Source organism: Danio rerio, chromosome 16 (assembly GCF_052040795.2).
Source record: "Danio rerio strain M-AB ecotype USA chromosome 16, GRCz13ab, whole genome shotgun sequence".
Lineage (NCBI taxonomy): Eukaryota > Metazoa > Chordata > Actinopteri > Cypriniformes > Danionidae > Danio > Danio rerio.
In genome coordinates this window covers 21885001-21911074 of record NC_141036.1, presented here as the reverse complement: position 1 = coordinate 21911074, position 26074 = coordinate 21885001, and the positions used below count along the sequence as shown (strand labels likewise).

General features: G+C 38.0%; 1 protein-coding gene across 1 annotated transcript in view; it reads left to right on the top strand.

The window, feature by feature from the left end:
* si:dkey-233k19.3 overlaps positions 1 to 26074 on the top strand; it is a 188511-nt gene that overhangs the window by 5495 nt on the left and 156942 nt on the right. Inside the window, exons 9-25 of the mRNA XM_087286860.1 lie at positions 4039 to 4155; positions 4257 to 4394; positions 4522 to 4646; positions 4733 to 4928; positions 5060 to 5164; positions 5247 to 5642; positions 5717 to 6049; positions 7583 to 7837; positions 9222 to 9391; positions 9513 to 9735; positions 11946 to 12062; positions 12149 to 12235; positions 12376 to 12534; positions 12639 to 12722; positions 13559 to 13717; positions 15783 to 15905; positions 16004 to 16126. Coding sequence (XP_087142986.1) covers positions 4039 to 4155; positions 4257 to 4394; positions 4522 to 4646; positions 4733 to 4928; positions 5060 to 5164; positions 5247 to 5642; positions 5717 to 6049; positions 7583 to 7837; positions 9222 to 9391; positions 9513 to 9735; positions 11946 to 12062; positions 12149 to 12235; positions 12376 to 12534; positions 12639 to 12722; positions 13559 to 13717; positions 15783 to 15905; positions 16004 to 16126 — 2910 coding nt within the window. The remainder of the gene's footprint in view (positions 1 to 4038; positions 4156 to 4256; positions 4395 to 4521; positions 4647 to 4732; positions 4929 to 5059; positions 5165 to 5246; positions 5643 to 5716; positions 6050 to 7582; positions 7838 to 9221; positions 9392 to 9512; positions 9736 to 11945; positions 12063 to 12148; positions 12236 to 12375; positions 12535 to 12638; positions 12723 to 13558; positions 13718 to 15782; positions 15906 to 16003; positions 16127 to 26074) is intronic.

The window sequence follows — 26074 nt, the reverse complement described above, 5'->3', positions numbered from 1 at the left end:
ATTCACCTTTGGTCTTTGGCATCAAAGATGCAGTGTGCAATGATGCAGTGATGTTTTCTTGTTGTATGACAATTCTTTTTAAAACCCTGTCTGAAATCTTCTTGACATTAATAGATTCTAAATAGATTGGAAAAATAGATAGATTGGAAGATTGTAAAATGCTGGGTTCCACTCAATTCATTCATGTTGTCCCAACACATACCAGTTAAGTAAATTTAACAAATTTAAGTGGATTTAACATAAAACAGGTGACGCAGTGACGCAGTAGAGTGCTGTCGCCTCACAGCAAGAAGGTCGCTGGTTCGAGCCTCGGCTGGGTCAGTTGGCTTTCTGTGTGGAGTTTGCATGTTCTCCCTGCGTTCGCGTGGGTTTTCTTCAGGTGCTCCGGTTTCCCCCACAATTCAAAGACCATGTGGTACAGGTGAATTGGGGTAAATTGTCTGTAGTGTATGAGTGTGAATGAGTGTGTGTGGATGTTTCCCAGAGATGGGTTGTGGCTGGAAGGGCATCCACTGCGTAAAAACGTGCTGGATAAGTTGGCGGTTTATTCTGCTGTGGCAACCATGGATTAATAAATGGACTAAGCCGACAAGAAAATGAATAAATGAATGAATGAACATAAAACAATTAAGATGTTTCAAAAAACCTCAAGAGTTGTACTGTTTCAGCTCATTTTAAATAAGTAAATTAAACAAGCAACACTTTTATTTTTATTTTTTTTTGAGTGAAGGTGAATAACTGACGAACCTTCAGATATTTTAATTAACAAAATAAACAAAGTAAACAGGCAGTGACAGCCCCTCGCGGATGGCTGCTGCCTTAAGAAACTGAAAGCAAACATAACATGTTTCATGCCTGGCCCTCTATCAGCCTTCCACCATTGTCTCTCCTTCTTTTAAGTTTTCAGAGCACTACTGTGAGATTCGAAACCAGTGTGGCATATAGGTGACACTATTAAAACTTCTTTTACCCTCAGAGCTCTCAACCCTGCCCAGTTCGCTACACCTATAAATGGTCCTGTGAAAATCCATGTAGATCAGCATTTGCAATATTCAGACCATGCCCATCTGACCAACAAACATGCCACATTCAAAGTTGCAGTGCTCAGCATAAATGAGTAGATCTCTTTAGAAAAGTCTACTAATATAAATATAGCCAATATATTTCTGTGTATTTAAACAAAACTGTTTCATTTAACAGTTCACTTAACATTTTAGGAATAGAAAGATAATTAATTAAAATTAAAGCAATTTATTGCAGAAAAGCAAACTAGAAAATGTTAACAAAATTGTTTTATTTTTAGTTTCTTTTGATTTCTTCAGTTTATTAGGATTTTTATTTAATATTCTTTTACAATATTAGTTTGGGTGTATAATTTTTAGATTTTTTTTTTTTTTTGTTAGATTAGTTCCAGCTTTGGCTTTGGTATTATTAATATAATGTATATGCACAAACATATTATTGTAAATCATCATCCAGGAAATATTTATTTAAAATTAGAATTTTAAATTTAAAACAGAGCTCTAAGAGGGTGATTCTCATTTATTCTAAGCACTGTTCTTGATTCACCTTTATTTCATTCTAATTATAACTTTTTTTGTCCAAAGCAAGCTATACTGTAATAAAGTGACAGATGGGCGTATTTCAATTAGCCATAAGACAATGACACTTCCAAAAAGTCAAATATAAAAAATAACTTTGCCATATCTTATAGGATTATAGTAATGCATCACCGATATTGTCAGTGACAATGTCAGAGTGAAGGAAAGAAAAAATGGTACAGTAAAATATAGCCATCACTTTTGCGGTAGTTTTCATAGTGACATTTTTGTAGAGCTCAAGAGGCTTTGTTGTGAAGTATTTGTTAGGGTACAGTAGTGCTGGGCGATTTTTATTTATATATTTTTTCATTCAAATTTACGTTTTAAGAATTTTATTAAATCGAGATATCGCGTTTTTTTTTTTTTTTTAATAAAAATATTAGATACATTATAGTTGCACCAATGCGCTTTGGTTCACTCTCTGTGTGAAGCAGGTCGCACACCAGAAGCGACAATCGGCGACGCGCTGCGCAGTGCCACGCATTTTAGAATTCTAAACATACGTTTCTATCAGGGTGCACACACCGGCGCCGCAAGTCGGCAGTGCCCAGCTATGACTCAGGACGCTGTTCATATTTCAGCCGCGCCACAGAGTGCCATCTGATTAGTTTCATATTAAATAGCATGTAAATGTGCGCGTCTTTAAACTCATGTGCATGCCATGTCACGGCGCTTCTGGTGTGCGACCTGCTTGACTGCCCGTCTGGGTTTCAATCATGGTAGTGACTGACGGACTGAACACAGAGACTGGACAGCCTAATTTAACCCATTGCATGAAGTTGTGGGCATGCATCGCAAAACTGTTGCAAATACAACAAATACAAGCATTTAAGTGTCTTAAGTTGTGTATTTTTCTTTTGTTTATACCTTTGCATCAAACACGCTTTGGTCCACTCTCAGTCTCACGCTCCTCGAGCGCTGTCTGACGAGGGGATTTACATTCAGACTAATGCAACAAGTAAAATCCTACATGACTTCATGCTTTACTAAGTCATGTCTGTGTGGGTTGTCAAGACATACTGTAGTCCCTTATCAAGTCGATAAACTTGATCTCACAACATGTATAAAGGACGTAAAAACCTGCCATGTAAAAAAACGCTCTGATCTTAGTTTAGTTTGAACACAAGCAGAGGTGAGGGCCTGTAGCAGTGAAAATGAAAGTACCCGCCCCCATGACGTTATTTAGCGGACCTAGTTGAACCCAGACAGGCAGTCAGGCAGTATAATACAGAGAGTAGTGCAAAGCGCATCAAATAATTGGTATTTAAAAGGGGGAAAAAGAAAAATAGAATAAATATATTATTTTATATTAGACACACATCTGGTGCTTTTATTTGCTCCTGCTATACGTCCACGACTCCACAACTTCACGCATTGGATTAAATTAGGCTTTACAGTGTCCATGATCAGTCCTTTACTTCCACTGTATCTTTTTAAGAAAAAGGCAGCAGCATTACAACCTGTCATTCAATCAGAAGGCAAAGCCGAGCTGACAGCCAATCTTTCCGAGGCTCAGCAAAACTTGCAAAAAAAAAACCTCTGTATTCCTGTAACTGCAATATTTACACATATATATTTTATGAAAATATTCTGCAACAATACTTAACTTGTGAATTTGTTTTACATTTATTTAAACCTTGTTAACTATTTTATGGCATGGCCATTAAAAATACAATGTTCCTTAACCAGATGGTTTTTCAAGTTACTTAAAGAGAATGTTACTTCAGTCATGTTGTTGTAATGTTTAAGTTGACTAGTTACACAATAATAAAAAATAAAAAAAATAGAAATTGAAATCGTGAATCGGTCAAACTTTATAAAAAAACCTATATATATATATATATATATATATATATATATATATATATTTTTTTTTTTTTTTTTGCAATATCGCCCGGCCCTAGTGTACAGCATAATGTCTAATATTCAGTGCCTTTCTTTTTTTTCTACCCAGAGCCTTAGTTATTTACATGAATAATTTGTCGTGTTATATCTGTTTAAATAAATATTAGTAAAGTATTTATGAATCATAAGTAAAAATTTATTTCAGTCAACATATATTGTTTAGTAGACACTTATAGATTCTATAGAATATTTCAACATGCTTGTTAGTGACATATTTACAGTTACTATGATTTGTTATACCTATAAATTTAGTACACTGAAAAAAAAATATTCAAAGATGATTCCTTGGATTTACTCAATTTTTTTTACGTTAAGTGGTTGTAAACAATTTATTTGTATTGAATTTAAACAAACAAATTAGGTTGAACATTAATAAACTTAATTTGTTTGTTTAAATTCAACACAAATAAATCGTTTGCAACAGTTCTGCATGCAACACTTTTTTCAGTGTACTTTAGAACAGAAGTTAAGTTAAAAAGCACATTTAAAGCTAGATTTGTCTAAATACTGCATTTTGTGTGTTGTTTTGAAGGATTTTGAAAAAGACTTTTCCAGTTTTCAAGAAAAAGTGGCAGATTTTGATCGACAACTGTCCAATATTTTATGCCTGGCCTTTCAAGATTGTTCAGGATTGGAATCAGTTTTCAAAGTAAGCATTTCTGATAGATTTAGTTAGAATTGTTAAGAAAAAAAAGAGTATAGCCTAACCTAAACTATGAAATTCACTGTTCAATCTGAATTTGTTTAAAGCTGGTCACCGTGTTCAAACCCCTCTTGGACAGAGACATCATAAAGGAATCTTTTATTCCCAAGTTCTTTGAAGTGACTGAGCTTTTTGGAAAGGAACTGAACAAATGCAAACACCTGTTTGATGCACATCTTGAACAGGTAAAGTTGCTTTTTGCCAACAGACTGTTGTTCTTTTACATATAAAAATATTATATAAACTTTATTATTATACATCAGAAAATCACTTTATTTAATAATATCATTATATCATATCATTATATTTCAGAAAAAGAGGAACACACTGCATTTGAACAAGAACATGCCTGCAATGACAGGGTCTCTGAAGTGGGCAAAAATGCTAAGAGACAGAATTCAAATCCCTTGGAACAATTTTCGATTTGTTCTAGATATGTAAGTGTTTCAAAGATTTTATGATTTCATTATTTTCTTTTTTATTTTAATGGTGCAGGTCAATTGAAAGTGAATTTGTATTATAGGAAAATGGAAGGAGCAGAAATAGAGTTGGCTTTGCATAATTACCAGGAGATGTCCTCTCTTTTGGATGAGTATGAGAAGCAGGTCTATTTGAGATGGTGTGGTGATATTAACCATGTCTGCCAGATGAACCTCGACCAGCCCCTCATCAAAAGAGACCATACTACTGACCTGCTGTCGGTAAACGTCAATCAGGAGGTGAAGAACATAACTGTAGTGTGTTTGAAATGTACTACGGCATAAGACAGTCATTTCAATTTTTAGACTATCTAATTTTAGGGATTTGTTCAATGTATTCATTTGCATAATGTTGAACTTTTTCACCTCAGCTGATTGCTGTGCTCAAGGACGTGAAGCATCTGAAAATGTTTAATCAGATGAACATCCCTTCCGCTGCTATGAAGGTGTATGAAAACAGGCAGATATTCTTTGAGGTTAGTGAATGCTCAGTTTGTCTGTTATGTTTTTTTTTCAAGCTATGGGGTCATTATAGCTATTGTGCCTGATTTCCCTTAGAACCTTGGGAGCCTACATTTATTGGTGGAGTGGTACAATAAGGTGAAACAGACGACTCTTGAAGTGGAGGCTCCTCTTCTAAAAGAAGAGATGAAGACCATTGACCAGCAAATCCATCGAGCAGAAACTGAGCTTACATGGCAAACCGAGAACAGCTGGAACTACATCTGCATGCTTAAGCACACCGTATATCAGCTGGAAAGAAGACTTCAGAAAACTAAAGACAACATTGAGATGATAAAAGCTCAGATGAAAGGATGGAGCAAACATCTGACATTTTGCAGAAAAGATCACAAGAAAGACATGGTACTACAACTAGAAGATAAAGCTACAATAGTAGCACAAAGTTACAGAAACATCAGGAAAGATGCAGAAATTATCCATAATTTGTTACAGGTATGGATATGCTGTATTCATCAATTCTTTTTGTTAAAGCATTATTCTCTAACATTGCTGTTTCTCCTTCCTAGGAAAACATAATGTTTTTTGAGGCCGATAGTTCATCAGATGAATGGAAAGCCTACTTGGAATATGTAGATGATATGGTGGTGGAAGGATTTTTCAAAGTGATCTCAACCTCTCTGGAGTTTTTCATTGAGAACATGGGGGGGTCAGTGAGGCAGGCTCCCTTGTTCGAGGCTCAGATGCTACTGATGGGATCTGAGATTCAATTCAAACCATCTCTTGATCGAGATGGTGGGGATGGACTTTATGAACTGGTGGAAGAATTACTTGGTGATGTGTTCAAGATGTCTGCTCAGGTCAAGAGAGTGGCACCACACCTCATTGTGGAGGACTACCAGGTACAAGATGAACTATTAAATTTACAGTTCCATTTCAAGGGCTCGCTATTTAAAACAACAGCCAACATTTGCATGTATGCAATGAAAAACAGTTTATTTCACAATCATTTTAACTCTATGGATCAGAGCGAAATCGCCCCAATGCAAAGTTCAGAATCAATTTAATAGTGGTGAATTTTTTTTTAATTCTTGAATAATTTTTTGCTACAGCTCCAGTTTACAACTGGTATGAAGATGCATTTTTGTTGATCCAATCACAAGGGGACAATGTTACACAAATGTAAACAGGGTCTGTAGTTTTGAGCTTATCCTCTTTTGACCACTTCCAGTTCCAAAAAAACAACCATTTAGATTGATGCCATAGTGTAAACACTCATGATGTTTAATGTGTATAAGCTGACAAAAAAAACCAACTAAATTTATGTCTAATTGAATAGCTATATAAATACAGTTAAAGTCCGAATTATTAGCCCCCCATTGAATTTTTTTTCTTTTTAAAATATTTCCTAAATGATGTTTAACAGAGCAAGAAAACTTTAACTGTATGTTTGATTGTTTGACTAGTAAAAAAGCAGTTGTACATTTTTTTAAAACTATTTAAGGGACAAAATTATTAGCCCCTTTAAGCTAATTGTTTATTCGATAATCTACAGACCAAACTATCGTTATACAATAACTTGCCTAATTACCCTATCCTGCCTAGTTAACCTAATTAACCTTAACCAAGCTTTTAAATCTCACTTTAAGCTGTATAGAAGTGTCTTGCAAAATATCTAGTCAAATATTATTTACTGTCATCATGGCAAAGATAAAATAAATCAGTTATTAGAAATGAATTATTAAACTGTTATGTTTAGAAATGTGTTGAAAAAATCTCTCCGTTAAACAGAAATTGGGGAAAAATTAAGCAAGGGGGCGAATAATTCAACTGTATATATATAAATAATATTAATAATAATACAGTCAAATGGGGCTAATAATTCTGTATATATTAGCAGGTAAAGTCAGAATTATTAGCCCCATTTGATTTTTTTTCTTCCTTTTTAAATATTTCCCAAATGATGTTAAACAGAGCGAGGAAATTTTCACAGTATGGCTGATAACTTTTTCTTCTGGAGAAAGTCTTATTTGTTTTATTTCGGCTAGAATAAAAGAAGTTTTTAATTTTTAAAACACCATTTTAAGGTCAAAATTATTAGCCTCTTTAAGCTATTTTGTTTTTTATAAAATAACTTGCCTAATTACTCTAACCTGCCTTGTTAAACTAATTAACTTAGTTAAGCCTTTAAATGTCACTTTAAGCTGTATAGAAGTGTAATGGAATAACTAGTCAAATATTATGTACTGTCATCATGGTAAAGATAATATTAATACAGTTAATTAATATAAGTTATTAAAACTATTATGTTTAGAAATGTGTTGAAAAAATCTTCCCTGTTTTAAACAGAAAATGGGCAATAATTTAGAGGGGCTAATAACTCTTACTTCAACTGTGCATAGGAATGTAATATTTTTATTTTATGCATCATTTAGGCAGATGTCGAGGACATGTTGGATCTCTTAGACCTTCGGCAGGAAATAATGGAGAAAGTTGAAGAAGTCCTGCAGAAAGCCCTACAATACCAGGACACATTTAACCGCTACAGCCCACTGTGGCTTGATGACAGGGCTGAATTTCTTAGGCAGTTCCTACTTTATGGTCATGTGCTGACAGCTGAAGAGGTGGAAGCCTATGGAGAGGATGCTTTTCCGGAAAACCCTCCAACCACAGCGCAATTCAAAAAGCAGGTAAAGACATTGAGATTTTAATGTGTCTCTCAAAATATCAAGAGATCAAAATGAAACGGCAGCATGTTGACAGAGGAGTTTCTGATAAACATTCTGCCATGTCACTGTATCAGCGATCCAAATCCGGCTGCAAAACACCTTTTTCAGGAAAACTATTTTTAAATTTTTGTCTGTTCATTTTCATAATAACTTGATAGTGTTAGGGAGGGAAAACACTAACCCTATTACTCTAGCTTGCCTAGTTAACCTAATTAACCTAGTTAAGCCTTTAAATGTCACTTTAAGCATTTAAATCATAGAAGAGTCTTGAAAGTATATATAGTACAATATTATTTACTTTCATCATGGGAAAGAGAAAATACACCAGTTATTAGAGATAAAATTCTAAAACTACTATGTTCAGAAATATGTTAAAAATAAACTCTCCATTAAACAGAAATTGTAGAAAAAAGTAAACATACAATATAAATTGTAGCTTGTTTTGAGCTAATTTAGCTATATACAGTACAGTGCTCAGCATAAATAAATTCATTCTTTTCTAAAAACTAATTTTTTTTCTTTTCCCATCGAATATAGCCAATATATTTTAGTGTACTTAAACAAAACTGTTTTATTAAATAGTTGTATTCATGAAAATAGGAGTTGGATTAGCTAACATATTTAGGAATAGAAAGATAACACATTTAAATTCAAAGTTATTGCAAAGAAAAAATACAAACTATGAAAAAAAAATAATAATTTGGGGGCAGCACGGTGGCGCAATGGGTAGCACAATCGCCTCACAGCAAGAAGGTCGCTGATTCGAAGCCCTGTCTGGGTCAGTTGGGATTCTGTGCTCGTGTAGGTTTTCTTCGGGTGCTCCGGTTTCCCCCACAAATCCAAAGATGTGGTATAGGTGAAATGGGTAAGCTAAACTGTCCATAGTGTATGTGTGTGAATGAGTGTGTATGGATGTTTCCCAGTGATGGGTTGCGGCTGGAAGGGCAGCTGTGTAAAACATATGCTGCATAAGTTGGTCGTTCATTCTGTTGTGGTAACCCCAGATTAATAAAGGGACTAAGCCGAAAAGAAAATTAATGAAAGAATGAATGAATGAATGAATGTTAATTTTGGTGTACTAGTTTTTGGACTGTAATCTTGTGTTTTTTTGTATGTTTGTTGTGTTAGATTAGTTCCAGTTTTGGCTTTGGCACAGACAAATCTGTTGTATATGCACAAACATATTATTGTAAAGCATTTTATAGAAATTATCTATTTAAAAGTGTGGTCTGGGAGTGGTATAATCATTTAAGCTGAGCACTGTTTATGTATAAGACTAACTATTTTCTAATGACAGTGCAAAGTGTTTGTAATTTTATTTGTGAATTGTCTCCTTTCACAACAGATGAATCATTACGAAGAAGTGCACAGAGAAGTCAGCCATTTGGAGGACTGGCAGGTTTTTGACGGTTGGTTTAGAGTGGATATCCGATCGTTCAAAATGAGTCTTTTAAACATTATCAAAAAATGGAGCTGGATGTTTAAGAAGCACCTGATGTCTTATGTTACAAACAGGTGAGAGCCCCGTCCATAATTATGTAGAAAATAAATCACCCTAATTTTCCTCTAAACTCCAAACTCTTTCCTCAGTCAATAAAAGTAATCAGTTTCCGCTGATTTGTTATCTGTTTTTTAGCATTGGTGAGCTGGAGGAGTTCATGGAGCAGGCTGAATCCAGGCTTAAAGAGCCAGTGTGCAGTGGAGATTACCAGGCTCTTGTTGAGGTGAAGGGCTTCCTGCTGGCTATCAGAAACCGTCAGCATAGTACAGAGCAGCTTTTTGAGCCTGTCCATGAAATGGTCAATCTTCTGGAGCAGTTTGGAGAAACCTTACCTGACAGTATTTACATTCAGCTTGAGGTGAGAGTTTTTGAAAGCACTTCACAAGATTTTGTTCTCAGAAACGGACAGTTTGCTGTTAATTTAATTACCCCCAGGTCATCTATAATGTAATGTAGAATATTAAAGTTAATTTATTGAATTAATTTGTTGAAACTCTTTCTTTTATGATTTCACTTTCAATAAGATGTGATCGTTTTGTCATAGTCTTTTTCTCATATTGTTTACAGTATAAGCTATTTAAAAGTTTTTGCTTAGTAAGGACACAATGAATTAATAAAACATGACAGAAAAAACTTATATGGTTTAAAAAAAGGCTAGTAAGTAATTCAGGTTTACCATAAAATAAAATAATTTTACATTTATTCATTTTCCATCGTCTTAGTCCCTTTATTCATCAGGGGTCGCCAGAGCGGAATGCACTGCCAAATTATCCAACATATGTTTAATACAGTGGATGCCCTTCCAGCTGCAACCCCGTACTGGGAAACACCAATACACGATTACATCACACAGATACACAAAGGACAACTTAGCTTACCAACAGCCAACTATATCAAACAAAATGAGTGTAGTTCAATTAAAATTTACTGAAAGTTATTGGACCCTTCGCTAAGCCCCGTCCTCCTCAGTTACTGTTGCTACGCCTGTCAAGCTTTCGTGCCTGGCATGGCTTTTTCAATGTGTGTCCGCCGGTTTCAGACATTGCCAGGGATATAATGTCATTAGGGGTATATTCACAACATAATAGGCAACCGTTTAGAGAATAAATCAATCAAAATTGAAGCTAGCATAGCCTAGCCGCCTCATACGCTAACCATTCAACAGCTTACCTCATGCTCAGCAAGAGAGGTGAAGTTTAAAAATAATCTAATAATAATAATAAATGATACCGTGATTTCTCTATTTTTAGTCAAAAAGCCTGATAGATTAATAGGTGTGCAATGAAATATAGCCTTACTAACCGACGAGGAAACATGCATGACAGCGCTTTTACATAGTTCATTCATAGAAAGAACAGCCAGAAAGGGAAGCTGATGGATTTGTGCCGAATATTAGCATCATTGACCCATAACAATGTACAGTAAGTTACCTATCACAGTCAGTATGTTTGTGTACTCTTTATAAATGACTGAAAAACAGCTGGGGGTAAAGTATATTGATCGCAGCTGCTCAGTTTGTGATCATATTTTTGTTTTGTTCTGTTGATTTGTAATTTCAAATATTCATAGCTTGAAATAGATGGAAATATTAAGTTCAGTAAAGTTAGCAACAGATTCGCAGATCTGTATTTTCTGGATCAATAACTCATGTTATTATGATCTATTCGCTATTAGTATGACTAACATTATTAATGTTATGGTGAAGGCTTAAATGGAGTATTACTCATGAAATCGAGCGAAAAAAAGGAATAAGACAGCTGGGAAACATAACCAGCTTTGTGTTTTTGTAGGAAACACAGTTTAGATCTGTTTAGGGTGAGGTGTGTGAGTTATTGCCGCCTGTCTATCACTGAATGTGTCAGGAATATCAAAACAAAACCAACTTTGCTCCGCTCCTTTAGTGCCCCTCATAGAGTTTGATCCACGCTGGCATTTCTCCTCTTGGGATTTAGGTTTTGAAACTTCATCCCGTCCAAACTTCAAGGAGACCGGGTATCAGATTTGCACAATCGATATGCACTAGCTCGAAAGCTTGACAGAGCCCCTGCGCGTAGCTACAGTTGCTAAGCCATGATTGGTGGATGGCGTTTTTTGGGCGTGGCTTAGCAAAGGGTCAATTCTACTCATTTGAAAAGAGTTTTGAACTCAGCGTTCTAGGTAATGAGCTAATTAAATACCTCATTACTTCAAAATAAGTTCACAGTACTCATAGATTAGTTTTTGAACTTGGTTTGTTGCAATCGATTTCCTCAAACAGTTTGAGTTGCCTTAATTTATTGGGTTTTACAGTACTCAGTTAGTTTGAGTTCTCTTCATTTATTGGGTTTTACTGTCCTCAAATTGTTTCGTTTACTCAAATAGATTAAGTTCACAGTACTCATTAGGATTAGTTTTTGAACTTAAATGGTTTGTTGCAATCGGTTTTCTCAAATGGTTTGAGTTACCTTAACTTTTTGGGTTTTACAGTGAAGTGAAGTATGATTTTCAATTTTGGATAAACTCTCTGTTTACCATTACAATAATAGTCAGCTTATTGGCTGTCCTACATTACTCTGTTGACTGTATCAGGAGTTGCCGGAGAAGTGGAACAGCCTAAAGAAGTTTGCCTGGACAGTGAAACATGAGGTTGCTCCTCTTCATAATGCGGAGGTGGTTATCATCCGCAGGAAGTGTGTAGCCTTTGAGGTGAGATACTTATTAAACAATGTCTATATTATTTGAAAGGGTGAAACTTTTTTGTACCTTTTTTTAATTCATGTCTTTTTTTTCAGAAAAAGCTGTATCAGTTTAGAGGAAAGTTCAGAACAGAAGCTCCTCTTCAGTACAACACAGATAAACCTTATGCTCGTCTGGATAAAGTAAAAACTAACTTCTTCTAATTTAAACAATCACGCCACATCATACCGCAGTGTACATTTTCATATATTTCCATACATTGACATTTTGTTAATAATAGTATGTGCGGTGAGGACATGAGATGATTCTGTGTGTTTGTCAGTGTCACATGGAGATGCTGGCTTTAGAGGAAGAGAATGCAGATCTCCAGGAGTCCTGTAAGCTGTTTGAAGTCAGCAGTCCTGATACTAAACAGCTCAGGCTCTGTCAGAGAGACAATGCTGTTCTAAAACAGCTCTGGGATCTGCTCCTGTGCGCTCAGGTGGATCAGTTTTGTCTTGATTTAATTTTTGTTTTTGAAAATTCTGGTATTTGGATTTTGTTTAGCTTAAACTGTTCATTTAATTTAATGTTATGTCCTGACAGTCCAGTATATCAGCCTGGACAGGGACTAAGTGGAGAGAGATCAACGTGGAACAGATGGAGACAGAGCTAAGAAGGTTTACAAAAGTAAGAACATCGGCAAAATATCCAAGAATGAGTCTTAGGCAAAAAAAAAAAATTGTGTGTATATCCCGCAGATATATAATTCTGAGCAGAAAAAAGTCTGAATAGTGGGAAAAAAAAAAAAAAATTTTCATTCAGCTACAAGAAAAACAGATATAAATTTATAATTCAAAGAACAAAAAGTTAAACATAGAAATCCAGAGTTGTGTATTAAATGTGCCCAATAAAGTAAATCTGGGTATACCTAGGCAAAGTTTAATAATAAGAGTTCAGATAATAATAAAAGGTCACTTTCTACATCAACAGAACCTAAATGGGCATCGGAAGTTCAGCACCCAAATGCAGACTGATATGTTGCACACAGGATCATCAAGATGCATGCCCCAGGCTGCATTTGATTGGTGTTTTCTAGTGTGATTACAACTGTGTGATTACACTATGTTTTCTAGTGTGATTACAAACTAATAATTCAAAATTCAATAATTCAAACATATCATTTTGAGAAAAAGGTTAGAATTTCCTAATAGTAAATTCAGAATTCAGAGAAAAAAATTACAACTTTGTAAACCTAAAATTCAGAGGAAAAAATGTAGACAGAAATAATAATAAAAAAACAGAATTGCATGACAAACTCAGAAATTGTAAGAAAAAATGCTTAGCTGTGATATGCAGCTCAGAATTTGATAGAAATAATGGTTATTATTGTGAAATGTAACTTGCAGTTGTAACATTAAGAGTTTTGCAGTTATCTTTTTTATTTTTATTTTTTTTTCATTTTAATATCATGTGTTAGCTCTGTTGGGTTTCTAACATGTAATACTCATTTTATATCTGACCAGGAAATGCGGGTTCTTGATAAAGAGGCACGTGTTTGGGATGTGTATGTGGGTCTGGAGCGTGTGCTCAGTGATCTGTTGGCTTCTCTCAGAGCTGTGACAGAACTGCTGAATCCAGCAATGAGAGACAGGCACTGGGCCCAGCTGATCAGCACTACTGGGGTGAGAAAGAAGACAGTACTAGACTTGATTTGAACTTGAACTACTTCAAAATTATAGATTACACAGCCCTATATAATCCCTAAAATAATTTCAGTTTTTACACATTAAAGGCTTTTCCTCATTTTTATTTTATTTTACTCAACTCGTCCTTGTATTGTTCTAAATCTAAGCACAAAATCAGATTTTTATTTAGCATTTTTTCCATGCAATGAAAGAAAACAGTAACCAAATCACAATAAGTACTGTAATGAATGTATCCACACAGTTACATTTGTTTTTATGTTGCTGTTTGTCATTTCTGAGGCCTATGGCTATTGCTTGTAATCTTAACTTTTTCACTTGTGTTCTGTAGAAACACCGCTAATCATAATTAAAGTGATTAGATAATCACTTTTATTCTTTCACTTTCATTCCTATTTCTATTCCTAATTTCACCCTTTTTGATCAAATTGGCAAGGTTTTTTCATAGAATGTTTCATTTGTTGTAGATTAATTAACCATAAATAAAACAAATAATTTCAAAATGTATTAAAATAAAATCTCACATGTTATATAATAGAGCTAAACCAAGATTTAACATTTGCATTACACTTCACGAACAAAATGTAGAACGTTACATAACTAGCTGAGATCGAAACCTAGAACAAAAAGTCAAATTTCTGTATTTCTTTATTTTCTGTATGTATTGTAGTAAATTTAATGCTCGTTAGTTGTTTTAGGGCTCAATTTTAATGATTTGGCGCAAAGTTCAAAGCGCATAGCGCAAAAGCGGTAAAAGTGTATCCAAATCCACTTTTACTATTTTAAGGATGGAAAAAATGTGGTTTGTGTCACAGTACATGGTCTAACAGGGTTGTTGCACCATGGCAAATTTGCTATTTACATTACCAACTTTGTAAGTAGAAAAACTGAATAAAAACTAAATGCTTCACTAGCGAGAAAAAAGTTCAACAGTTCATCTGCAGCATGAGGATTAAAAATTAGCCTTCTCCATTCGGCCTCTTTACTTTCTCTTTACTTTACTTTTACTCTTTACTTTACTCCTTTACTTTCGTGGATAAGGAAACAGTGTTCTACGGACTTCACTGAAGACATTCATTAGCCTACAAAATTAATTTTGTTTGTTAACTCTAAAGATTTGTTTCAAAACTATTTTTAAATTCAGTTTTTATTTATAGCAAAAGAATAAATGTACAATAATAACGAGGTGTTATATCCAAACACACGTCTTATTTTTATGCCCTTTATATTGATGCATACATATCCAAAACCCAACAGGTGGACAAATCTAAACTTGTTTTTATTATAACAAATATGAATATGCAGATAATAAGTTATACTGCTAATAATAATAACAATATAATAAAAATGCTAATTGTCAAATAAACTGAAAAAAAAACGGACATAAAGAAGGTATGGAAACAGTGTTTTTTATATTTATGTAGTAAATAATAATTTTTTTACATTTTAACCCTCTATTTTAGTTCCTTAAAATAGTAATGCACCAACAATGCGCCTTAACACACCTCCTTTATAGACCGGCACACCCATGAGTTCACAAAGTAACGCAAATGGATTTTCTATTTAAACAACATGGCGCAAAACATAGAAATTTGTGTTGCGTTGGTCTGAAAATAGCAACAAATCGCACCAAACATGTCTTATTGCGATGGATGTATGATACCCTGCAACCCATCTCTGGAAACATCCATACACACTCATACACTATCGAACATTTAGCCTACCCAATTCACCTGTACCGCATGTCTTTGGACTGTGGGGGAAACCGGAGCACCCTGAGGAAACCCACGCAAATGCAGGGAGAACATGCAAACTCCGCAAAGAAATGCCAAATGAACAAGTCGAGGCTCGAACTAGTGACCTTTTTGCTGTGAGGCGACAGCACTACCTACTGCGTCACCTTAAAACTTTTTGTTGTGTTTCTCAGTTATTGTAACTGTATATTGTTTTAAGAAGGTGCATGTCTTTTTATTTGCAGTGTTAAAGAGTAAAGTCTGTAAATTAAGTCAAATAATAATTTGTCACATTTACAACATTTTCTTAGGTTGATTTCACACTGTCTAAAGAAACAACTCTGGAAGATTTACTGGCTCTGCAGCTGCACAGATATGAAGATGTGGTGCACAGTACGGTTGGCAGAGCAGTCAGAGAGATCACCACAGAGAAGGTCTTGCCTCATATAGAATCTCTCTGCGTGTTCTTTTCACTGTTTTACAGTTTCGAGAAATGAGTAATATTATATATATTTTTTTATTTCTATTGAAGGTTTTGACTGAAATTAGCCAGATGTGGGCTCGGATGGAGTTTGTTTATGAAGAGCATTACCGCACTGCTACACCAATGCTGAAATGCAGTGATGAGCTTTTAGAGAGTCTAGAGGAGAGCCAGGTATAGTGGAAAACATTTTTTGTTTTTATTATTGCTTTATTTAAGTACATTTTCAAGCATCTGCACAATACATGACAAAAGTCTTGTTATCAATCTCAGCTGGAAGAGCAACAAATAATAACTTGACTTCTAGTTAATCATTTGAAAAAGTGGCAGAAGGTTGATTTTTTTTCTTCTGATGAATCATCTGTTGAACTGCACTTCAATCATCAAAACACATGCAGTAGTGGGGCATGCAAGAGATCTCCAGAGTGCATAGCAACATCAACAGCCTGAGGTATCAAGATATTTGTGTTGCGTATTACATTACAAACCACATGAGAGGAAAAATTCTTCAGCAGGATAGCGCTCCTTCTCATACTTCAGCCTCCACATCAAAGTTTCTGTAAGCAAAAAAGGTCAAGGTGGTCCAGGATCGGCCAGCCCGGTCACGAGATATGAACATTATTGAGCATGTCTGGGGTGAGATGGAAGACGCATTGAAGAGGATTCCAAAGAATCTTGATGAACTTTGGGTGTCCTGCAAGAATGCTTACTTTGCCATTCCAAATGACTTTTATTATTAATTTTATTTGAGTCTTGGCAGAGATATGGATGCAGTCCTCCAAGCTCATGGGAGTAAAAGACAACATTCATTCTTTTTCCACATCACCATGCCTTTATATTTTGTACTGTTATTTCTGTTCAGTGACAAGATTTTTGTCTAAATACTAATACAATTTAAAATAATAAAAAAAACAAGGCATGATCATATTTTATTTTGGTAAAATAAGTGTAATCTTGAGGCTTTTGTCTTTTATGTAAGCCACTTCTGATGCCAATTGATCAACTAGAAGATATTATTTGTTGTTCCTAAAACTTAGATAGGCAACAAGACTTTTGTCAGGTAGTGTACTTTATCTGACAAGATTTACTTCATCACATTACAAGACTATTGTACCTTTACTTCATTATATTTCATGTAGTGGAATAAATTTATTGTGAAGTAAAAAAAATAAAATTTAGGGGTGTTTATAAGGAAAGTTCAGTCCAAATATAAAGTGTATTCACTAACTATCCACCCTCATGTGGTTTTAAATCTTTATGAATTACTTTATTCTATGAACAAAAAAAGAACATATTTTTGAAGAGTACGGAAATTGGTAGCCATTGGCATTCATAGCATGGAAAAAAAAATACAATGGAATCCAATGGGTACCGGTTAGCACCATTCTTTTAAATATCCTCTGTTGTGTTTAATAGAGGAAACTCAAACTATCTTAATTCAATTAAAGGGTGAGTTTTTGATGAACTATCCCTTTAAAAGTAGTGTTTATGTCCTGAACAATTGTTGTTGTTGTTGTTGTTGTTGTTTTGTTAATCTACAATAGTTTAGGAAAGTATTTCTCAACCATGTTCATGGAGGACCACCAGCTCAGCACATTTTTCGTGTCTCCCTAACCAAACCCAACTGATTCAGATCATCAGCTCATTAGCACGGACTGAAAGACCTGCAATGGGTGTGACAGACAAAGGAGACATCTAAAACATGCAGTGTTGGTGGTTCTCCAAGAAGGTGGTTGAGAAACGTCCTGGTTACGAATGTAACCCACGTTCCCCGAATAGGGAACGGAGATGTGTGTCTGTATAAACAGACTTTGGGAGGGCTTTAGGTGACCAATCACTTCTGAAGATATGAAAACGGGCCAATGAAATGCCAATTGAATTGGCGGAGCTTAGCTCCATAGCTGAAGCTGATGAGCCAATTAGGGCCATATCAGTCGGCTGTGTGAGTCAGCTCATCAGAATTTTGCCTGCTAAAGAGCTGATCGCTCAGCTCCCAGCTGGAGACTCAGGTAGTGGCAGTGGAGACACACCTGCACACTAAGCCATGCATTCGACTCCTTCGCTGAGTCAATGCTGGGGGCCTTGGAGGAACTCTCTAGGGTTCACCTAAGAAGGGAAACCTACTAGTAGAGTAGAAAAAAGCGCATGCATCTCCAGGTTAGGGAGCAGGGCGCAGCAAGCGTTTATGACACCGAGCTTAATTCCCCCCGATTGATTGGGGTTACCCAACAACCGAGAGGAAACTGGCTCCACTCAAAGATTATAGAACCTCGCGAATGTGTTAGATGTCGCCCAAACCACAGCTCTGCAGATATCTGTGAGAGAGTCGCCGTGTGCTAACGGTCATGAGAAAACGACACCTTTAGTAGAGCGGCTCTCACCTTAAGAGGGCGCGGCTCACCCTGGCATTGATAAGTGAGGGCGATTGCATCAACTAAATAGGTGGGCCAACATCTATTTTGATACGGCACTTCCCTTCTGCCGACCACCGTAACAGCTGTTCACATGATCTTACATTTTGCGTTTGTTCCACGTAAAGGCACAAAGTGCAAATGGGACAAGGCAGTGAATAGGTTAAGCCTGCCTCCTCCGAAAGCAGCGATTGCAGGTTCACCACCTGATCTTTAAATGGGGTGGTAGGAACCAAGCCCGAATTTAAGACTCGATTCGCTGACCCAAAAATGCCTCCAGATGCCCAACTCACTTGAATGACGCCTTTAATGACAGAACTTTAAGAGATACCGAATCAAGTGGCTCGAACGGATCTCTCTGCAGACCCCCTAGGACTATAGAGAGATCCCAAGGGGGCATGAGAGGGGGCGGGACGGATTTAACCACCACGCGCCTCTGAGGAATTGGTTGATTAGATCATGCTTCCCGAGCGTTTTGCCATCCACCGCGTCATGATGAATGGAGATCGCAGCCACATAAACCTTCAGTGTGGAGGTGACAGCCTACGCTCCAGCTTATCCTGAAGGAAGGATAACACAATGATAATCTGGCAAGTTCAGGGGTCTTCTTGGTGAGAAGTGCACCACTTAGAGAATAGACTCCACTTCAGGGCATAGGCATGTCTCATAGAGGGTGCTCTAGCCTGAGTGATGGTGTTAAGCACCACAGACGGTAAGTCATCTAATTCTTCCTCGCTCTGTCTATGGACCACACATGAAGGTTTCAGAAATCTGGGCGTGGGTGCCAAATGGTGCCCCGTCCCTGAGAGAGATGAGGTCCTCCATTAGGGGAATGCGCCAAGGAGGGGCTGCTGCAAGGAGTGTGAGCTCTGGAGCCCAGGTCCCGTTGAGCCAGAGGGGCGCAAAGCATGCCCATATCAGCTGGATCGAATGGGGGTGGAGTCTCCACTCTCCTCGGGACACTAGCTGCCGTGATAGCGCATCAGCTGCACGGTTGAGCTTGCCCGGAATGTGAATGGCATGCAGCAATTTCAGCTGAGTGTGACTCCAAAGCCACCGTGACCATGCTGTCCATCCTGACCAGCATGTGTTTCTAGCGAATCTAGCTCCAGCCCAAGATAAGAGATCCTCTGCATAGGGCAAAGTTTGCTCTTCTCTCAGTTAACCTGAAACCCCAACTGGTCGAGGTGCTGAAGCCCTTTGTCCCTGTGCATAATCAGCTGATCGCGAGACGAGGCTAGAATGAGCCAGTCGCCAAGATAGTTGAGTATGCGGATGCCTGCGAGCCGCAGTAGCGCTAGAGTACCCTCCGCGAGCTTGGTGAAAACCCACGACAACAGAGAGAGCCCGAAGGTGAGGACTTTGCATTGCCATGCTTGTCCTTCAAACGCGAACCAGCGAAAAGGGCGGTGGAGTAGAAGAATAGAGACATGAAAATATACGTCCTTCAGGTCTATGTCTCCAAACAGTTCAGTCTGTGCAGATCTAGGATTGGCCTTAACCCCCCGCTCTTTTTGGGCACTATGAAATACAGGCTGTAAAACCCGGACCTCATCTCTGCTGGAGGGACATGCTCGATTGCATCCTTCGCCAGGAGGACAGCAATCTCCTCTGGCAAGAGAGGGGCGCTCTCGGGGATAACCCTTGTGAAAAGGAAACCCGTGAACTTGGAAGGGTGAATAGCGAACTGTATCACATAGCCGAGTCTGACTGTCTGTATGAGCCACCGCAACGTGCTGAGCGGCGCTATCCAGGCCAGCAGAGTGCGCACTAATGACACCATCGGAGCGATCGCTGACGTGCCAGCGGAGGGGCAGCTTGGGATGGCAGTGCTCATCCCGGGAAGCAGTGCGTCCCGAGGAAGAGCTGAAAATAAGAGGTCTTCTCTTACCTTCCTCCCTGGATCCCGCGGTGAGGCCGGAGTGAGATGAAGGAGTCCATTCTGCTGGCGCTGGGATCTGGAAGGCGGAGTGGCCCAGACTGGCAGTGCTCGGGTTTGCGCATCCAGAGAGAGAGGAAACTGCTATTATGGAAATTTGGTTGCCACTGGCCTGGAGGCCGGCAGCGATGAGTTTAGAGTCATTGTGGACTGATGTAATAATCCTCAGCCCCTCACCGAGGAAAGAGCAGGTCCTCACTTCTCCGAATGGCCCGTCCCAGGAACCAGGCGCCCTGGGGCGGTAGCGTTGCAGTCCCGTGGGTGGCTCGGCGTTGCCGCTCGGCCGGTGGAGCGTACAGCGGAAGCGGAGCAGATGTTTAAGCTTTGTCAACATCACTCATATCGGCCAAGCTCAGCCAAAGGTGGCTTTCCTGGACCACTAATGTGGCCATCGTCTTCCCCAGGGCACGAGCAGCCGATTTGGTGGTCATGAGAGCATAATCGGTTGCCGAGTGGATTTCATGCAGCAAGCGCGGGGGAGAACCGCCCTCCTGCATCTCGGCCAGCTTCTCTGCATGGTAGCGTTGATAGGTGGCCATAGCATCCAGAGCGGAGGTGGCCTGGCCCGCAGCAGTGTAGGCACTAGCCATGAGAGACCCAGATAACCTGCACGCTTTGGAAGGGAGTGTTGTGGCCCTACGGACAAAGATTGACCGCGATAGCACACTCCACCCAATGAATCGGCTCATATCCCCTGGTCGCTTCGCCATCGAGGGAGGTAAGAGCGAGAGTGCACGAGAACTGGGCAGAAAAAGGTGCCCTCCATGCCTGCGTGAGCTCTCTGTGTACCTCCAGGAAGAAGGTGACAGGGAGCATGTCAGCCCGCCCTCCGACGCAGCGATGGACATCATGTCCCCGGTGTCATCTAATGAAAGTGCGGCCAACCCGGAGGATTGACCAGCGCTCAACTTGAAGCAGAGACAGAGCGCACTAACGCGGAGCGAGGGGTCCGCAGGCCCGAAGGCGACGGAATAGCCCCTACTGTAACCCTCAGGACTGCCCGAGTGCTAACCGCTTGGCGGAGAGCACCAGGGGTGACTTGCCCTAAAAGAGCTCGCCGCAACCTCAGTTGCGCAACAGTCAAGCCATCGCAATGTGGGCAAGAACTGTCCGCGAGCACCGCATCAACATGTTGGACCCCCAAGCATATGTCGCAATACTCATGCCTGTCATCCGGGGCGAGCAAACTGCCGAATTCAGAAACGCACAGTCGAAACAACATCTTTAAAAAGACACGCTGTACGACCATGTGCTCTCTTAGGGAATTCTGCTTTTTATAGAAACTGCTCTTTTAAATCACCAGCGAAATGCCAAAGGGGATGGGAAACCCAGCTCAACCGCAGCTAAAACGTCTTTTCCCGTACTGGTGAAGGAAATATTTTCTTCAATGTTGGAAGTTAGCTCAGCAAAAGGGTTCTTCAGTCTGAAGCAACAATTCTGATGAGATGACTCTCACAGCCGACTGATATAGCCCTAATTCTCTTATCAGTTTCAGCTGTGGAGCTCCGCCAATTCATTTGGCATTTCATTGGGCCATTTTCATATCTTCAGAAGTGATTGGTCGTCTAAAGCACTCCCAAAGTCTGTTTATACAGACACATGTTGGAGTTCCCTTATGAAGGTAAACCCTGGTTCAGGAGATCATACTGATCATACCCAACTCACAGATTCAAATGATTTATTCAGAGTCTCCTCCAGTTAACAAGTCACTAATTCAAATGATTAAGGCAAGGCAAGGCAAGTTTATTTATATACCACATTTCATACACATTGGCAATTCAAAGTGCTTTACATAAACAGGAATAAAAAAGAAAAGTTTAGGAACGAAAAGAAAACGAAAAACATAATAGTGCAATCTGTCAGACGTAGCACAGTGCTCATACAGTATAGGCACAGCTAAACATATGTGTTTTCAGTCTCGATTTGAATGTGCCTAATGTTGGAGCACATCTGATCATTTCTGGAAGCTGATTCCAGCAGCGAGGGGAGTGAGTAATTAAGAGTGAGTATCTTTAGTTTAACACTTGCTGATTCAAGAGTGAGTGCAGTCTTTATTTTGTATAAAAAAGTTGTAATGTTTTTAATGTAAAAGACACATTTTGACCAGTGTGACACCAGTTTTTATTTTGTACATCTTCATTATATACTGGCTGTTTTTTTTTTCACTTGTTTGTGCATTGAATTATCAATACTTTTCCATATGATTATTATCAGCATATAACAAGATTTGGTCATACAATATATATTGTTTATAATGATATTATCTTTTTTGCTAAATAAATAAACATTTATTGATGCATTTACTTTTAAGACCTAAATACAAAAAACAAAAAACAAAAAAAAAAACGTTTATGCTTTGACCTGAGAGCAATTAAAAAGAAACACTAAACCTTGGCAGGTGTAATATATTATTTTGGTATCTGTATTTAAACGCTATGCTGATTTTATACTTATCAGAAATGTTATCAAGCTGTTGCTTGGCAAAATAAGCTTGATGTGTCCTGGGTTTTTATCTTCTTCTCTGAGAACATCCCACTGTACCCACAGAACGATCTTTCATTGTCAGCCGGCTGTATTCACTCATCTGATTTATAGACACCACACATTGCTGGCTTTGTTATCGTGCTGTATGTGCAGGGGCCAAAATCTAGCCAAACACATCACTGTTGACAATAAGTCTGCCGTCTGTGCGAAACCGGCCCCTTCACACCCACATGTCTAAAAACATTAAAGACAACAGACGGCCACTAATACTGCATGGACATGAAAACAACACAGACACCACACTAAAAGAAATAAAACACAAAAACTTTAAATAAATAAATAAAAGTATCAATAAATTAATGAATATTTACTTAAATTGACATTAATTTTAAATGGTTACATTATATTAATGTTTATTTTTAAACACATTTAGCCAATACGTGTTTTTTCCTTAACCGAACAACAACAAAGACTAACCTTACAAATCCAAATTTAAAAAAATGTTAATTAAGCTCAATGCAATGCATATATTTTCTCTAAACAGCAACAAAATGTTTAGATACTTTTGACATCAAGAAAGAAAGAAAGATTTTCATTCTCATTTTGAAAATCATGAGAATTATGTTATTAACATTCACACTATGTTAGTGAGGGTAAAACACATGCTAGACTAATTAGTGGTTCATTCCGTTGTAGCAACCCTGGTAAAGCAGGGACTAAGCTGAAGAAAATTGAGTAAACAAGTGGGTAGGTGAGTAGGTGAGTGAGGGAGTGAAAAAGAATTCAAATGTATTTGGTTGCCCATACTTGTAATCAGTGTTATAAGTACCCCAGGCATATACAGTAATTTTACCATTTTTGTAGCATAAAATCATTAATCCAAAATATTGCAACTTTTCTTTATGGCGTTAGACTCAATCATCTCTAATCGGAAGAAGTCGGAAGAAGCAAAAGTATTTTTAGAGTGGGCCTTGATTGAAGGGCTTTAAGGCGTACTCACACTATGTACAGTTGCCTTGAAGAGGGTTGAAGCAAACTTGTCCTCCCTTCTGTCTCCCCCGATGGCCCACACTCACATTGCATTCGAGCCTGAGCATGCTTATGCTTACATTATCGATGATGCGCTGTTCAGTTTAAAGTGCTCTCACTCAGCACAGTAGAGATTTCTTTAGTTATATTGTTTTAGTCGTTTTATATGCAGTGACATGCAGTCAGATATTTCGCTGAACAGATCAGCCACTTTTGAAGCTTTAGACGTTTGCTAAAGGTGCAGCTGACGTGCAGTGAGGGGTTTGCATCTTTAATAAACTACGACAGTTTGCTTTCATTCAGTAAAAAAATTTTTTTTTTATTCAACAGTAAAAAAAGATTGATAAATTCATATGACATAGTCCCTTAAAAAGGCTCAGACATGCTTTGCATTCACACTAGAAGTGTACCGCGATAGAGCCCAAGTGAACCGTGCTCTGGCACACCTCCTCCAACTGGGCCACAACCGGCCAACTGAACCACGCTGAGCCCGATTTAAAGCACTCATACTTCTCAAACGATTCAGGAAACGGGCCTGGGCACAGTATGGATAGCATAGTGTGAGGATGCCCTTAGTCAAGCAGGCGACAAGGCATTGCTTTGTGAAGACAGGACAACCTTCCAGAAGAAGAACAGTCTCTGCTGTATTCAACTAATTAGACCTGTATGGTAGAAATGTCAATCTTCATGGCAGCCTACCTGGAGTTTGCCAAAGGTAGCTGAAAGACTCCCAGAGCATGTCAAACTAAATTCTACGAACTGAAAAAACAAAAGGCATCTTTACACAGCAGCACAGATGCCAAGCCTGAAATGGCATACAACCACAAAATGATGAAGTTTCACAGACCATTTAATGCAGCAAGCTGCTTTAGGGCCTCATTATATCGGCTATGTAAAGATTGCTTATGATTGACCTCTTTGTCTGAAAAAAACCAGGCACTCATCATCAACTGCCCAACGCCTTCCCTACAGTGAAACATGTTGGTTCAGCATCATGCTCTGGAGATCTTTTCAGTGGAAAGAAAAAAATAATGATAAAAAAAACAGCAATTTACAGAGATACCCTTGATGGAAACCTGTTCCAAATTGCTCTGAACTTTAGACTGGGGCAACCGTTAATCTTTCAACAGGACAACAACCCTAAGCACACAGCCAATATATGACAAAGCATTGTTTACAACACTACATAATGGCTGTCCTTGAGTGGCCCAACCAGAGTTCAGACTTAAACCCAATTAAACATCTTCGAAGAGATCTGAAAAAGGCTTTCCACAAACACTAGTACCCATCCAACCAGATGAAGCCTGAGAGGTTCTTCAAATAAGGTTCAGGCTAAAAATTGCTGTGTCAAGCTTGTAGCATCATGGAGCCAGAGGTGCTTAAACAAAATTTGAGCAATACTTATTTTTCTTAAAATACTTTACTTTTCTTTAAATTATTTAGCAAACATTTGAATCAATTGTATTTCACATTGTAACTTGTTTGTTGGATTTTGAAGTAAGTAATGAATTCAATTAATTTCGGGGTTTGTAAATGAGAGAAACTCTGGGTTTTCCATTTCAAAATGACTGGTTTGTCAAACTGGAGAAAGCAGGATAAGTCATGCCTGTTTCTGAAAGAGAGGTAACTTTAACTCAGTCAGTTACTGTGATAACTTACTCTGTGAATCTAACTTGGTCAGGAGTAGGTTTTAATCTCTAAACCCAGAGTTTCTGTCCGTCTCCTCCCCTTTTTTAAAGACAAAGCGGTATTTCTCGCCTTACGTGTCCACCCACCTATTTTAATGCTCATTTTGGAGATGCGCATAAAAAACGATTGATGGAAACATCATGATGCACATAACTTTTGAAAATATGCATAAAAAAATGTGCATAACTGAGTAGAAAAACTTTTTATTCGATAGAAAAATTTGCATAAACTATGATGGAAACACTTTTACTGAACAAATTCCAGTATGTGCATTAAAAAAAGGTTTGTTATAAGAGATAATGATGATGAAATGAATAGACAAACCAGAAGACTGAGCACACTTTAACACATCTTAAATGTTGTTTTGGTCATTCATTCTAAAACGCCTTACCGTTTCAGTATTAATGTTATTAAATTATTTATGAACTCCAGAACGTCTGGAGCATGTTAAGAGCGTCTGTTCTCCACGCCTCATGGCTTCAAATGCCCCCACGCGTTCATTGTGTGTCAGCATTGTCTTCTGAGGTGCAAGTACATTTATTAGGTAAAGAAAAGATTTAATTGTGCTTC